Source organism: Nerophis ophidion, linkage group LG12 (genome assembly GCF_033978795.1).
Source record: "Nerophis ophidion isolate RoL-2023_Sa linkage group LG12, RoL_Noph_v1.0, whole genome shotgun sequence".
NCBI classification, from domain to species: domain Eukaryota; kingdom Metazoa; phylum Chordata; class Actinopteri; order Syngnathiformes; family Syngnathidae; genus Nerophis; species Nerophis ophidion.
Genome location: NC_084622.1, coordinates 39010555 through 39025213, shown reverse-complemented (window position 1 = coordinate 39025213; position 14659 = coordinate 39010555). Strand labels below are relative to the sequence as shown.

Here is a 14659-nt window from a genome sequence, read left to right as displayed (position 1 = left end):
ATAATGTCAACGGCCGAGTCATACCAAAGACTATAAAAATGGGACCCATTACATCCTTGCTTGGCACTCAGGATCAAGGGTTGAAATTGGGGGTTAAATCATCAACAATTATTCCTGAGTGCGTCACAGCTGCTGCTCACTGCTCCCCTCACCTCTCAGGGGGTGAACAAGGGGATGGGTCAATTGCAGAGGACACATTTCACCGCACCTAGTGTGTGTGTGACAATCATTGCTACTTTAATTTAACTTAACTTAACATTTTCTGAACTGAATTATTGCGTGTAGAACATTTAGAATGAAGTCGGCAAACATTTTGACTCTTGTAATTTGCGGGACATTTGCTTAGACCTTCAGGAATGGTGGAACATTGACGTGAGTTCCTAAAACAAAGTTTTGCCTGTTTTCTGCTCATTTGGCAACTATTTATTTTGCAGCTGTCTATTTTGGCAAAGAATGATGATGTTAATCGCTTTTTGATGACACACTGGTCAGATGAACACAACCAGAGTGTTCAGACTGCTGTTGCATCAGATACACATCTGATTGATTTTCACATACAAAAGGGAACTGGGTCGGATTTGAATACTTGTGCTGTAATGTTTTATCTACATTTCTTAAAGGTTACTTATTTTCTTGGTGTTGTGTAAATCTAGCTTAGCGGCTTGTTTAGGCGTTAGCATACCTGCTCCTGGCTTATTCTGGTGTGTAACATGTTAAGCCTCGTCCTCCAGTGATAAGATATAAATAAACGCAGTGTATTTGCTGTAATGGAAGGGATTATTATTATTTTAGGGGAGCGGCTCCACACTGTGTATGGAGACACACAATTAGCTGCGAGCTTGTTAGCTGGGGGACTAAATATAAATACAGTGTCAGCCAGAGGGGATCGACGTTTGTGATCGGCATTACAAGACACTAATCAGCAATGGGATTACTTACTTTTCATGAAAATCAGCTGACACTGGTTGGCACATCACTAATGTTTACATTTATATATATATATATATATATATATATATATATATATATATATATACCTATATACAGTGTTTCCCACTGAAAAATCTGTTAGTTAAGATCAAGGGAGTAGGTTTGATTTTGAGATTGGTGGGGACACAAAAGTGCTCCAAGGCAGCACTCTGGAAGTTAACTTTTTTTTTTTTTTACATTAGCAATCATAATTTCACGTCATGCAGATGTTATAGGGTAAAGCAACTAAAATGAAAGCAAAGGAGACAACTTGGAAGAGTTCTCATCTTTCCTCTTTAGTGTCGGGCTGTAGTCCAACTGTGCGTCATACTGACAATTAACATAGCCTACTGTCCATCAACAACATCTGAAATACATTCATGCAATAAAACATTGTAAATAAACATAAATTAACTGTAATCATCTTTTCCCCAACTCGTGTTTAAATCACTCACAATTTTTCCCTTCATCTACTTCTTTCTTTTGCTGCTTTTGTACTGTAAATATGTTTGTCACTAATACTCAAATACAAGCAGATTAGTGTCCACTGGTTGTTCCTATTCGAAAGAGCCAAACACATGCCTCCGCAGGTCTGTAACAGGAATTTCTCTCAGGTCAGTATTGTCCAGTTTTCCCTGATGGATATTGCACACAGCAAGATTGTTCAGTCTTACTTGTGTCATGGTGGTTCTAAGACATGTTTTAAGTCTCCTAAGAGCACTGAAACTTCTTTCAGCCTGATGAAACTGGGATGACTAAAATGTCAAACCTCTCGTTATGTCAGCCACTTCAGCACTAGATTTGAAAGTGTATTTGGACCTAAACATGGCTAGTTGGACCTTTAATCTGTCCCTGTTTAGCTCTGGGTATTGATCAACAATGTCCTTCACTTCTTCAGTCAGGAGAGTTTCCTCCAGCTTCTGCAAGACATCTAGATCTGGTTGGTTGAACCTCTCCTCAAACTGAATGTGCACAATACCCAACATTTTGTAGAACTCTGTTCTATAATGCTTCTCAGCTGACTTGGGAGTGTGCTGGCTAACCTCACACGTGTATCGTTTTGGTGGCTTTCTTTGGTGAGGAATATGGACGGGCTCAATCCCAAAAGAATCAACCATTGCCACTGCTTTCTCAAAAACCTCATGAAAGCTCTCCTCACTTATTTTGCCATCTACAGTAGATCTGACACAATCTATGGCACTTCTCATCCCTGCAACAGTTTCAGTCCTTTTTTTGTAGCGATGTGCTCAGACACTCCAGCTCCTCTATCACTTCTAATGCCAGACAAAGTCCAAGCACAGTTTTCCCTTTCTCAAACCTCTCTGGCAGACCATTTGCTCTCATGCCTGTTAGACCCACTTGATGCCATCTCCTCCAAGCTAGACAAAACACGTTCATACTGAGACATTACTGCTCTGATTGCTTTTCCTCTTACTGTCCACCTGGTTGGGCAAAGTGGTCTGAGTGACTTCACTGGTCCTTCTGAACTTACTGCTGAAGAAAATGTTTTTGAATTTTCCAAATTGTTTGCTTAATGTTCCTAGCTCATGCACCCACTGCAAGGAATCATTTATCAAAGGACTGGCTCTGCATGATCAGGTTAAGACTGTGTGATCAGGTTAAGACTGTGTGCCCCACAATGCACAAACAATACCAATGGTTGTTGTCTCTTCAGTTCTGCTTGTGCTCCACAATATTTGCCTGACATATTCGCAGCACCATCATATGTCTGGGCTCTTAACCCAGAAATGGAAATATTGAGCCTCAAAAGGACATCTTCAGCCATTTTTGCGATCTCAACTCCAGTGGTACCATGGACCTCATACATACATCCATCCATCCATTTTCTACCGCTTATTCCCTTTCGGGGTCGTGGGGGGTGCTGGCGCCTATCTCAGCTACAATCGGGCGGAAGGCGGGGTACACCCTGGACAAGTTGCCACCTCATCGCAGGGCCAACACAGATAGACAGACAACATTCACACTCACATTCACACACTAGGGACCATTTAGTGTTGCCAATCAACCTATCCCCAGGTGCATGTCTTTGGAAGTGGGAGGAAGCCGGAGTACCCGGAGGGAACCCACGCATTCACGGGGAGAACATGCAAACTCCACACAGAAAGATCCCGAGCCTGGATTTGAACGCAAACCTCATGTGGTACGAGGTCATGGTCCACATATCTTAAACAAATGGACTCTTGCTCCGTTCCTGAGACATCTTGTGTGCCATCAATAATGAGCGAGTACTGCAAAACTGGTAGCAACTGGATGGACTGTGCAATACTCCTGACAATACAGTTTCCTAACATTAGCAAAATCTCATTTTGCACTTGAGGAGAGGTATAGTCATGACAGCGAGTTAGCCAAACACGGAGACGTGCATCATCCTTGGCTAAGTTGGCTTTGAATTTCAAAAGCTGAAATTACTGAATCCTTTTGATGGAAAAGCAGGGTCTGCCTTTTTGGACAGTTCACTTTTCTTTATGGTGTATGTTTTCACACAGAACACACTTGATGGAGGAGCTATAGTGCAACCATGGAAACTGCTTGTACCAACTTGCTTGGAAATGGTGGATCCTGTTTGATAGCTGTTGAGCTGGAATGTTTTTTGGGTCAGGTTGGTTGGGCTTGTCCAGAATATCCTCCTGATTACTGCCACTCTCCCTGTCACTCTCTCCAGGTGGACCAGTTTCCTTAGAAATAAATCACAATATACATTTGACAACTGTATCCATGTAGCAACTACTGTAAACACATACACACTAGTAATACATGAGGCATCCCATGAACACCAGATTTGATATAAAGCTCTATTTTTAAAGCCACATAGGTGAAGCATTGCTTTTCAGATCATCACACTAACATTTGTCACAGTGCTGAATCTCATGACTAACATTATCCATCATTATTTAACCTCACCTGTGAATTTGCAGCCTCTCTTTCAGCTTCCCTTCCTTCATCTGCTCCAGCCTCTCCTTCTATACCTCCTCCTGCTTCTCTTCCTTCATCTTCTCCAGCCTCTCCTTCTATACTTCCTCCTGCCTCTCTTCCTCTAACTTCTCTGGCCTCTCCTCTTCCGTCTCCTCCAGCCTCTCTGCTGTCTGTCACCTTACAAAAAAATATGTTGATGCATGACAGATACATTAGGGACAATGACCATAGAGCTTGATGGTACAGTTACTGCCTGAGCAAAAAGGCTTTTACTAAATATGAATATTACTTCATATTAATTATCCATCCATCCATCCATCATCTTCCGCTTATCCGAGGTCGGGTCGCGGGGGCAACAGCCTAAGCAGGGAAACCCAGACTTCCCTCTCCCCAGCCACTTCGTCTAGCTCTTCCCGGGGGATCCCGAGGCGTTCCCAGGCCAGCCGGGAGACATAGTCTTCCCAACGTGTCCTGGGTCTTCCCCGTTGCCTCCTACCGGTTGGACGTGCCCTAAACACCTCCCTAGGGAGGCGTTCGGGTGGCATCCTGACCAGATGCCCGAACCACCTCATCTGGCTCCTCTCGATGTGAAGGAGCAGCGGCTTTACTTTGAGTTCCTCCCGGATGGCAGAGCTTCTCACCCTATCTCTAAGGGAGAGCCCCGCCACACGGCGGAGGAAACTCATTTCGGCCGCTTGTACCCGTGATCTTATCCTTTCGGTCATGACCCAAAGCTCATGACCATAGGTGAGGATGGGAACGTAGATCAACCGGTAAATTGAGAGCTCTGCCTTCCGGCTCAGCTCATTCTTCACCACAACGGATCGGTACAACGTCCGCATTACTGAAGACGCCGCACCGATCCGCCTGTCGATCTCACGATCCACTCTTCCCTCACTCGTGAACAAGACTCCTAGGTACTTGAACTCCTCCACTTGGGGCCGGGTCTCCTCCCCAACCCGGAGATGGCATTCCACCCTTTTCCAGGCGAGAACCATGGACTCGGACTTGGAGGTGCTGATTCTCATTCCAGTCGCTTCACACTCGGCTGCGAACCGATCCAGCGAGAGCTGAAGATCCCGGTCAGATGAAGCCATCAGGACCACATCATCTGCAAAAAGCATATTAATTAATTATATTTTATAATTGTAAAATCACATGATCATCTAGTGAAGTTTTATTGTATTTCCACCACAAAGTTTTGTTCATTGGTATTTTCAAACTGTTGCTCACTTCTACACAAATACATGAAACTAAAAAATAATTTAAAAAATAAAACGGAAAGGTGAAATCCGGCGATCTGATTGGCTGTTAACCGTGGTTTAAATATTCCAAAGCCTTATCACAGCGTAGGCTATCACTCCGCCTCAGGCACGTATGACTGGTATGAATGGAAGTTGTTGTCATGTATCCATGACAACGGACTGTTGCAGTCCGTAGTAAAAGACAGCTGATGTTTTTACCATGTTAAAAAACGGACTAAAGTAGTTGAATTCACATGTTTAAGGTTAACTTTCACCTCCGGGGAGGGTTAACAATGGTAGAGGGGACTGAGCATTGACTTTCACCTGAAAAAAAGCGGAGGAAAAGACGAGATGCAGTGCTAATTTGGAGCTAACGTCTGGATAGGTGGGACTATTTTTTCCACAGTGAGGCTGTTTTATTGGATAATATGTGTTTCTGGTTGAATAAAACTACATTAATTTGATTGAGTATTCCTATTTCATATTGCCTTTATTGGTAATAGTTTTATAAAAGCAATATATCACTCCAGTCCATGGTATATGTTCATTTTATCACTCTAAGAGGCGTGACTGGAGTGATATATTGTTGAATTATTCAATATTGTTGAGCCTCTATACACCCTTGAAGTAACTTACAGTTTGATTCCTAAAGAAGTCTCTTACATCCAGTTCTCTTTTCATTGACATCCTTCAAAACCTACAGCACACACGCACGCAAACAGACACAAACACAATGTAAATTACACAACTGATATTAAAATCCATTTAGCTTCCGTGTGCCAGGAACAACAAATGCCGAACATGTTGACAACTTACACTGACAGTTGCACTGCCTCTCGTCCGGTCGTCAGCAACTAGCATGTAGGCTAGCTTTTACAAGCAGAAGGAGTGACAGCGGGGACAGCCAATCACACGTAAGTTAGCATGAAACCGGCAACCAAACAGGGAGTGATATTTAGGTTAGAGGCGGGACTTCTAGCAGAGACCGACATTTAACCCTTTCTGTGCCTTAATCATTGACTAAACATTGCGGGCAGGTTGTATTGATAGTGACTACACAGTAGCGGCTGGATATTGGTAGGGACGTGTCCCTAGCGTCCCTACCCAATTCTACGCCCTTGGTTAAGGTGGTGTCTCTCCCAGGGGCTTGTTGGGTGTAAGGAACAGTGTAATTTGGCCTGCCGCCACCATCACAATTCCATCTCAACACAGCCTGGGGGGCAATAGACTACAGACTGTGGTGAAGTAGGCCGGCTTCGTCGCGTGAAGAAGCCTACAATTTTTGGTTGTGTTTTCCGCTCCGTATGCTTATTGGCAATATACGACATAGCACATGTTTCACTCGCTCCCCACTTCCCGCCCACAAACACTGCGCATGCGTTAACCAAGTATAAGGAGAAGCATGTTAACAGTTTCGATCAGAGCAGCAGGGGAGATCATGGGCAGAGAACTGAAGTGTGTTCTTGTCTTGATGCGTTTACAGAATGCAGTCCTGGCTTCTCGCTCTTCCTCCAAGGCTGTGTGAAGTTTTGTCCTCCTGGTTTCACGTCAGGTCCTCAGCTCCTCAACCTGTCCCTGGAGAACTGGGTGGACTTGTCTTCTGTCCAAGCCTGCTTGCCCTGTCACCCCACATGTTTGACCTGCTCTGCTCTGGGTCCCTCCGACTGTCTTTCCTGTTCGCCTCACAGTCGCCTGGTCCTCGCGTCCTGCCTCCACCAGAATCAAGTCCAACGCAAATCCCCCTCGGCCGCAGGTGAGCCAGCAGGAGAGGAGGATAAAAGAGCAGGTAAGACGCCTCCTGACCTCAGCGCGTCTCCGCCCACTCAACTTCCTGCCGTGGTGGCTGTGCTCAGCTGTGCCTTCATCCTGGTGGCCTTTGTGGGAGTTTTTCTCTCGCTACAGCTGCGCTCCGGCGGCGCGTCCTCCAGCTGGAGGACCAAACTGACCTCCGTGTGCTCCGACATGAGGGGGGGGGCGCAGGTGACATTCGGTTTGGGCTCGGGCCGAGGTCAAACGTCGAAGGCTCGCATTTGCTACAGGGGGATCCCCACCGTGTGGGGGGACGAGGACATGGCCGCCTACGAGTCTGAATCAGACAGCGAGGAAGTGGACAGCCGCAGTGAAAGGACAGCTTTCATCAAAACGCAGAGTGCCATCTAGTTGGCGTGACAGAGATGGCACTTGGCGAGATGTCCTTTGTAGCCTGGGGCAAAAAGATCTTATTGTCCCATTCTATTTTTTTTTGTTTTGTATGTATTCAAACGTGTTATTTTAGTCTTTATTTAATGATTTAAGTCATGATTCAGTGCTTCAAGCAGCTACAGTGGGGCAAAAAAGTATTTAGTCAGCCACCGATTGTGCAAGTTCTCCCACTTAAAATGATTACAGAGGTCTGTAATTTTCATCATAGGTACACTTCAACTGTGAGAGACAGAATGTGAAAAAAAAATCCAGGAATTCACATTGTAGGAATTTTAAAGAATTTATTTGTAAATTATGGTGGAAAATAAGTATTTGATCAACCATTCAAAGCTCTTACTGATGGAAGGAGGTTTTGGTTCAAAATCTCACGATACATGTCCCCATTCATTCTTTCCTTAACACGGATCAATCGTCCTGTCCCCTTAGCAGAAAAACAACCACAAAGCATGATGTCTCCACCCCCATGCTTCACAGTAGATATGGTGTTCTTGGGATGCAACTCAGTATTCTTCTTCCTCCAAACACGACAAGTTGAGTTTATACCAAAAAGTTCTATTTTAGTTTCATCTAACCACATGACATTCTCCCAATCCTCTGCTGTATCATCCATGTATCCATTTTGGTATAAACTCAACTCGTCGTGTTTGGAGGAAGAAGAATACTGAGTTGCATCCCAAGAACACCACACCTACAGTGAAGCATGGGGGTGGAAACATCATGCTTTGGGGCTGTTTTTCTGCTAAGGGGACAGGACGATTGATCCGTGTTAAGGAAAGAATGAATGGGGCCATGTATCGTGAGATTTTGAGCCAAAACCTCCTTCCATCAGTGAGAGCTTTGAATGGTTGACCAAATACTTATTTTCCACCATAATTTACAAATAAATAGTTTAAAATTCCTACTATGTGAATTCCTGGATTTTCTTTTCACATTTTGTCTCTCACAGTTGAAGTGTACCTATGATGAAAATTACAGACCTCTGTCATCATTTTAAGGGGGAGAACTTGCACAATCGGTGGCTGACTAACTACTTTTTTGCCCCACTGTACTAATGTTGACAGTGCAGAGAATCTTAAACAAAACATGATTTTACTCAATAAAGTCCCAACCAAAGTTTGAATTCAAGCTAAAGTTGCATAAATATCTTTTATCTGGCAATAACGTTCATGAAAAATATATTAACTCATTGTTGTCATCATCTCTAACCATCTGTTTTGTGGCCCTATTTCTTTCATCTTAAATTGCTAATCAAATTGAACCCTCAAACTCCAAATGTCACTGATTATTACAAATATGGACATTGCACATCAAAGTTCAGTTCAGTTCAGTTTAATTCGAACATGCATACGATACAATGTAATGCATCACACATTTCCAGTTGTTTCATTACAGCACGTCCGAAAAGGAGTAGGAAGAAGCAGAGCTTATTTAACCTCGAAAGGCCATAGTGGCAACATCATTTAAATTGCCTGCAATGTCGTTCAACTGACCAGTATGCCCTCCAACACAACTTAATCGACTTAAAACATAATTTAACTGGTCTGCAATGTCACCTGTAACGTTATTAAGGTGGTCTCTAACAACTTTTATGTGGCCGGCAATAATTGAAGTGGCCTGCAAATGGACTACCTTGTCATATTTCTTGTATTACTCATTTTCAAATTGGCAGATTTAGACTGACTGCAATATGTTTTTCACTTTAAAGTTCATATTATGCGATGCAACAATTCAATGCTTTTGTGGTGGGTGCCTCTTTATTTGCCATCAGCTGTTAACACGGTTAGAATTTTTATAGCAGCTGTCCCTCCGAACTTGATTTTCATATTTAAATGAGCGTGCGATCAGCACTGGAAAGCTCCAATGGATGAGTTAGTTTTGGTGACACTGGCCGGGAATTGAACATGCGTCGGAAACAGCGTGTGCCACTACACTAACTTTTTTCATACACATTGTATAATAGTACAGAACACTTTGTCTTCTCTCATTTCAAAAATAATTATCCACTATTTTGCAAGTAAAAAACAATCATCTCATTCAGGGGTAATTATGATAATAATTGAGATGCAGAGCTCAAACATAGTTAGGATATTGAATATTCACTTCATCACGTTGGATGTACATTTACTGTTTTAGGTGAAACTGTGGATTATTTTGCCCAAAATGTTTTTTCATTTGTTTCATTTCTAGCAAAAATCAATTAATTCAACAATTAAAAATGTTCATAAACTCCAAACAATTCCCATGTAGAAAAGCTTGATAAGTCTGTTTGCTTTAGTTTGCAGCAGAGAGGTTGGTTTGTTGTCAGACATCGCGCGTCTTTGTTCAGCTTCCGCCAATAAGTACAACTAAGTTGCCTTTTGTGACAGAGGGGACATATTGAACACAGCATTTTGGTGTGAAAAAATTCTTCTGGTATTAAAAAAAAAAGAATTGTAATATATTGCAATTTATAACTTGTTTTCTAAAATTGCACTTCATGCTGGAATAAAAAGTTTTTGTTAGCATTGATTGTCTTTGTCCAATACACACACACACACACACGCACACACACTAACACACACACACTTGTGACCGTAGAAAAATGTCTTCCTTTAGCACAGGGGACGGCAACCCAAAATGTTGAAAGATACATATTGGACCAAAAATACAAAAACAAATCCGTCTGTAGCCGCAAAAAATTAAAAAGCCTTAGTATATACAGATAGTTTGTCATGAGATATCAATTGAATTATGAGGACTTAAAATGAAACTAAATGAGCTCAAATATAGCTACAAATTAGGCATAATGATGCAATATGTACATACAGCTAGCCTAGATAGCATGTTAGCATCGATTAGCTTGCAGTCGTGCAGTAACTAAATATGTCTGATTATCACTCCACACAAGTCAATAACATCAACAAAACTCACCTTCGTGCATTCATGCACAACGTTAAAAGTTTGGTGGACATGAGACAGAAAAAGAAGTGGCATAAAACACGTCCTAGAGAGTCGGAGAAAGTTATACATGTAAACAAACAAGGGTGAGTTCAAGGACCGCCAAAATTAGGACAAAGCGGTGCTTGCCAAATACTCGAATCAGTGAAGCATGTTTAATATAAACAGTTCTTTATAACAATTAGGGAGGTTTGTGTCATGTTTGTCCTCCTATAAAAAACATATTAAAACAAAAAACGTGTTTTTTTTCCCCTCATCTTTTTCCATTTTTCATATATTTTTGAAAAAGCTCCAGAGTGCAACTGGGGCGGCGCTAAAGAGCTGCATGCGGCTCCAGAGTCGCGGGTTGCCGACCCCCGCTCTAGCATTATGATAAAAGTCGTAATTTTACTCAACGCAAGTCAAACTTTTACAAGAAAAACTGAACATATTGTGCAATATTATGATCACAACCCCCCCCCCTAGAGGGGGGGGGGGTTGCCCACATCTGAGGTCCTCTCCAAGGTTTCTCATAGTCAGCATTGTCGCTGGCGTCCCACTGAATGTGAATTCTCCCTGCCCACTGGGTGTGAGTTTTCCTTGCCCTTTTGTGGGTTCTTCCGAGGATGTTGTAGTCGTAATGATTTGTGCAGTCCTTTGAGACATTTGTGATTTGGGGCTATATAAATAAACATTGATTCATTGATTGATTGATCAAAGCTGGATTTTTACTCAATAACAGTCGCAGTTTTACAGGAAAAGCTTAACATTTGGGCAATTTTATGAAAACAGTCATAGTTTTACTCAACGAAAGTCACAATTTTATATGAGTACTTAAAAATGTTGGCAACATTATAATAATAATCTGCATTTTACTTGGCAAAATTATGACAAAAATCATAAGCCCTTCTTTAGCTGCCGTCTTGTTTTGTCATATATTGCTGCCTTTGCACATTAAATTAACAAAAAATCCAGACTTTGGAGCAATGTTCACAGACTCTAGTATTTGGCTCTCTATCAGATGCAATGGTTTTCCGTATTGGGACCATGATCTGGGTACTAACTTGTCCACTGGTCCTCATATGGAAGGTACTTTTCCTTTTTGATGTCTCAAGAAGGGTAGAAATACAAGAACACACACACACTTTCTTGTATTTGTTACCTTCTTGAGACCTCTGAATAATGCCTGCCTCTTTCGGACCACCCTTCCTAGATATATAAAGATTTGTATTTACAACATTAATATATATACATACTATGCCAATTTAAAAAAACTGGTGAAAAATGAATTGAAATTTTACAAGAAAAAGGTCACAATTTCACAAGAAAAAAATATTTTGGCAGTATAATAATACAAGTCGTAATTTTACTCAACGCAAGTCAAAAGTTTACAAGAAAAACTGAACATTTGTGCAATGTTATGATAAAAGTTGGAATTTTAATCAATAGCAGTGAAAATTTTTACAAGAAATAGCTTTAATATTTGGCAATTTTATGAATAGGGTCATAATTTTACTCAACAAAAGTCACAATTTTATAAGAAAACTTCAAAATGTTGGCAACATTAGAATAATAATCGGAATTTTACTTGGCAAAATGATGACAAAAATCAGAAATCCTTTAGCTGCCGTCTGGTTTTACCATATATTGCTGCCTTTGCACATTAAATTAACAAAAAAACCTGACTCTGGAGCAATGTTCATGGACTCTAGTATTTGGCTCTCTACCAGATGCGATGGTTTTCTAAATTGGGACCATGATTTCAGTCCTAACATGTTCTGGTCCTCATATGAGAGGTACTTTTCCTTCTTGATGGCTCAAGAAGGATAGCAATACAAGAACACACACACAAACACACACACTTTAAATTTTACAAGAAAAAGCTTTAAATTTTGGCAATTTTATGAAAAAGTTCTTACTTTTACTTGACAAAAGTCAGAATGTTATTAGAAAACTTTAACATTTTGGCAATATTATAATAATAATCAGAATTTTACTTGGCAAAACTGACAAAAGTCATAAATTTACTACAAAAATGTCACCATTTTACAAGAGCAATATTGTGATAAATGTCAAAGATTTATATGACACATGTCACCATTTTGCATTAAAAAGTAATCATTTTACATAAAAAGTAATTTTATGAGAAAATATTGCAATATTACAGAAACACAAAGAATATGAGTAATTGTTCCCAATTTTATAAGAAAAAAGTCGACACGTGAGAAAAAGACTATTTTTAGTTTATTTATTGTTTTTATAAAAATATTTTGTAATTGTTTTATAATGTTCATTATTTACTTCAAGTTATTTAAATGTTTTTATACACATTTTTATTTTTTATTACTTTTTTATTTACATTTTTTTTATTACTTTATATCTTATTACTAAGTAAAAAATATTATGGGAATAAAGTCACATAATTATGAGAAGAATATTTTTTATATTTTGGGTGGAACAATTTTTTTTTTTTTAAAGAAACAAGAAGTGTATTATTAATAGAATGAAGACAAGATTTTAAAAGAAAAAAGTTGTCATTTGCCAAAAATGTCACAAATTTGCAAGAAAACAGTTGAATTATACGAGGAGGAAAAAAACTTTTCACGGCAGCGTGAAGTTCAGATATCACAGAAAGAGACAATATTCTCAACTATAGATTGTTATAGCATGAGAGTAATACAAAAACAGTGTGGGACAGCCATTTATTAAGAGAAGAAAATATTGGGGGAAATACAATATTAAAAAAGCAACAAAAACACATAAAAAAAAAAATTTACAAGATAAGTTAAGGGATTTTTATTTATATTTTACCAGCCTGAAGTTCAAATATTAAAACAAAGTAGACAATATATTTTTTTTAAAATAGGGTGGAGGAAATTAATAATAGTAGACAAACTGTCAAAATCAATTAAAGTCATATATCACAAATAGAAAGTTTGTTTTTTGTTTTGTTCAGTTTTTTGTTCTTTAATTTGTCCTGTCCAGCTACTCAGGCAAACGCATTGTAGATGTAGATGCTCATATCTGTTGAACAGATTTACTTTAGAAAAGAGAAGTGTATATATTTCTCTTCTTGCCTTATTTGCAGTTGACTTAATTAAATGGATTTATTCCATGTTTATCGCAGCCCGACGGACCTCTAGGGCAGGGGGTCCCCAACCTTTTTTGCACCACACACCAGTTTAATGTAGGCATTATTTTCACAGACCGGCTTTGTGCCAGATAAATCCCGCAATAATAAGTGCATGAAAAATACAACTGACTATAACTCTGAATGAGTGGGAGCCCTGGGCTTGTTTCTTTGCAATGAGATCCTGCAGATGGAAATCAGTCTGTCACATGTATATTTTATATGTTCATTAATGTGCATCGTAACATGTCGCAAAGTTATAACAAATAGAACGAATAGCGACTTCCTATGAGGAGTTGTATTTTACATCTATAAACAAGCTTATTGGTGTGTCTAGTGGGACAGGCAAATTTTAATTTGGAGAAAATGCAGTTGTTTATAAATGATTTAATGTTTTGGTGCGGCCCAGTAGCAATAGTGTCACGGAGCGGTACCGGTCCCCGGACTGGTGGTTGGGAACCACTGCTCTATGGGATCGAAAGAATTAAAAAAAGAACACAGTGGGGAAAATTGTGGGCACAAGAGAGTGAAAAGACAAAGAGAGACAACAAAAACAAAACAATAACAGAACTACATCAGCAAATATAATATGTACAAATATGAGACCAGTAATTATAAAGCAAAACAAATTAGTAAAGCAAATAGTAATAACACACTAATAACAATGAACATGATTGCACTACAATTGAAACAATAATACCAATAAAAAAATAACTATTAATAATGAATAGTAATGTAATGTAATGAATAATTGGATTTCAAAAGAAAGGCGAAGGAGGGGAGAAAAGAAAGAGTAGCGGACCATATCAACCTTTTACATTGTTATGGTAAACAGTAGGTTATGGTTTAGCAGTTTGCTGTCTTTTATGTGATGTGGGTGTATATTTGTATGAAAGTGTTTGTGTACACATGTATGTATGAATGTTTGCTGAAGCATGTTTGTTTGCATGAATGTAGAATGTATATGTGCATGTGTATGTATGTATGTATGTACAGAATGTACATTGTGTGTGTATGTATGTTTGTATGTATATACTTTAGGTATGTGTGTGTATATGTACAGTATGTCTATATGTACATATGTAAGTGTATTTTTATGTATGTATGTGCGTGTATGCATGTATACAGTATAAATATATGTATGTATAAATGAATGAATGTATGTATGTGTATGTATGTACTGTATATATAATGAGAAGAAACAAAGAAAAGCACAAACAGCAAAATAGTGTCTTAATGTAAAGGGAACAAAATTTAGTCTTAT

The 14659-nt window shown here is 39.6% G+C and overlaps 1 protein-coding gene across 2 annotated transcripts in view; it reads left to right on the top strand.

The window, feature by feature from the left end:
* The window catches only part of LOC133563436 (furin-like), a 221943-nt gene extending 214404 nt beyond the window's left edge, over positions 1 to 7539 (top strand). For both annotated transcript variants that reach the window (XM_061917560.1, XM_061917559.1), the window contains exon 16: positions 6631 to 7539. In XM_061917560.1, the coding sequence (XP_061773544.1) occupies positions 6631 to 7307 (677 nt within the window). In that variant the 3' untranslated portion in view covers positions 7308 to 7539. The remainder of the gene's footprint in view (positions 1 to 6630) is intronic.
* Positions 7540 to 14659: the final 7120 nt, after the last annotated feature.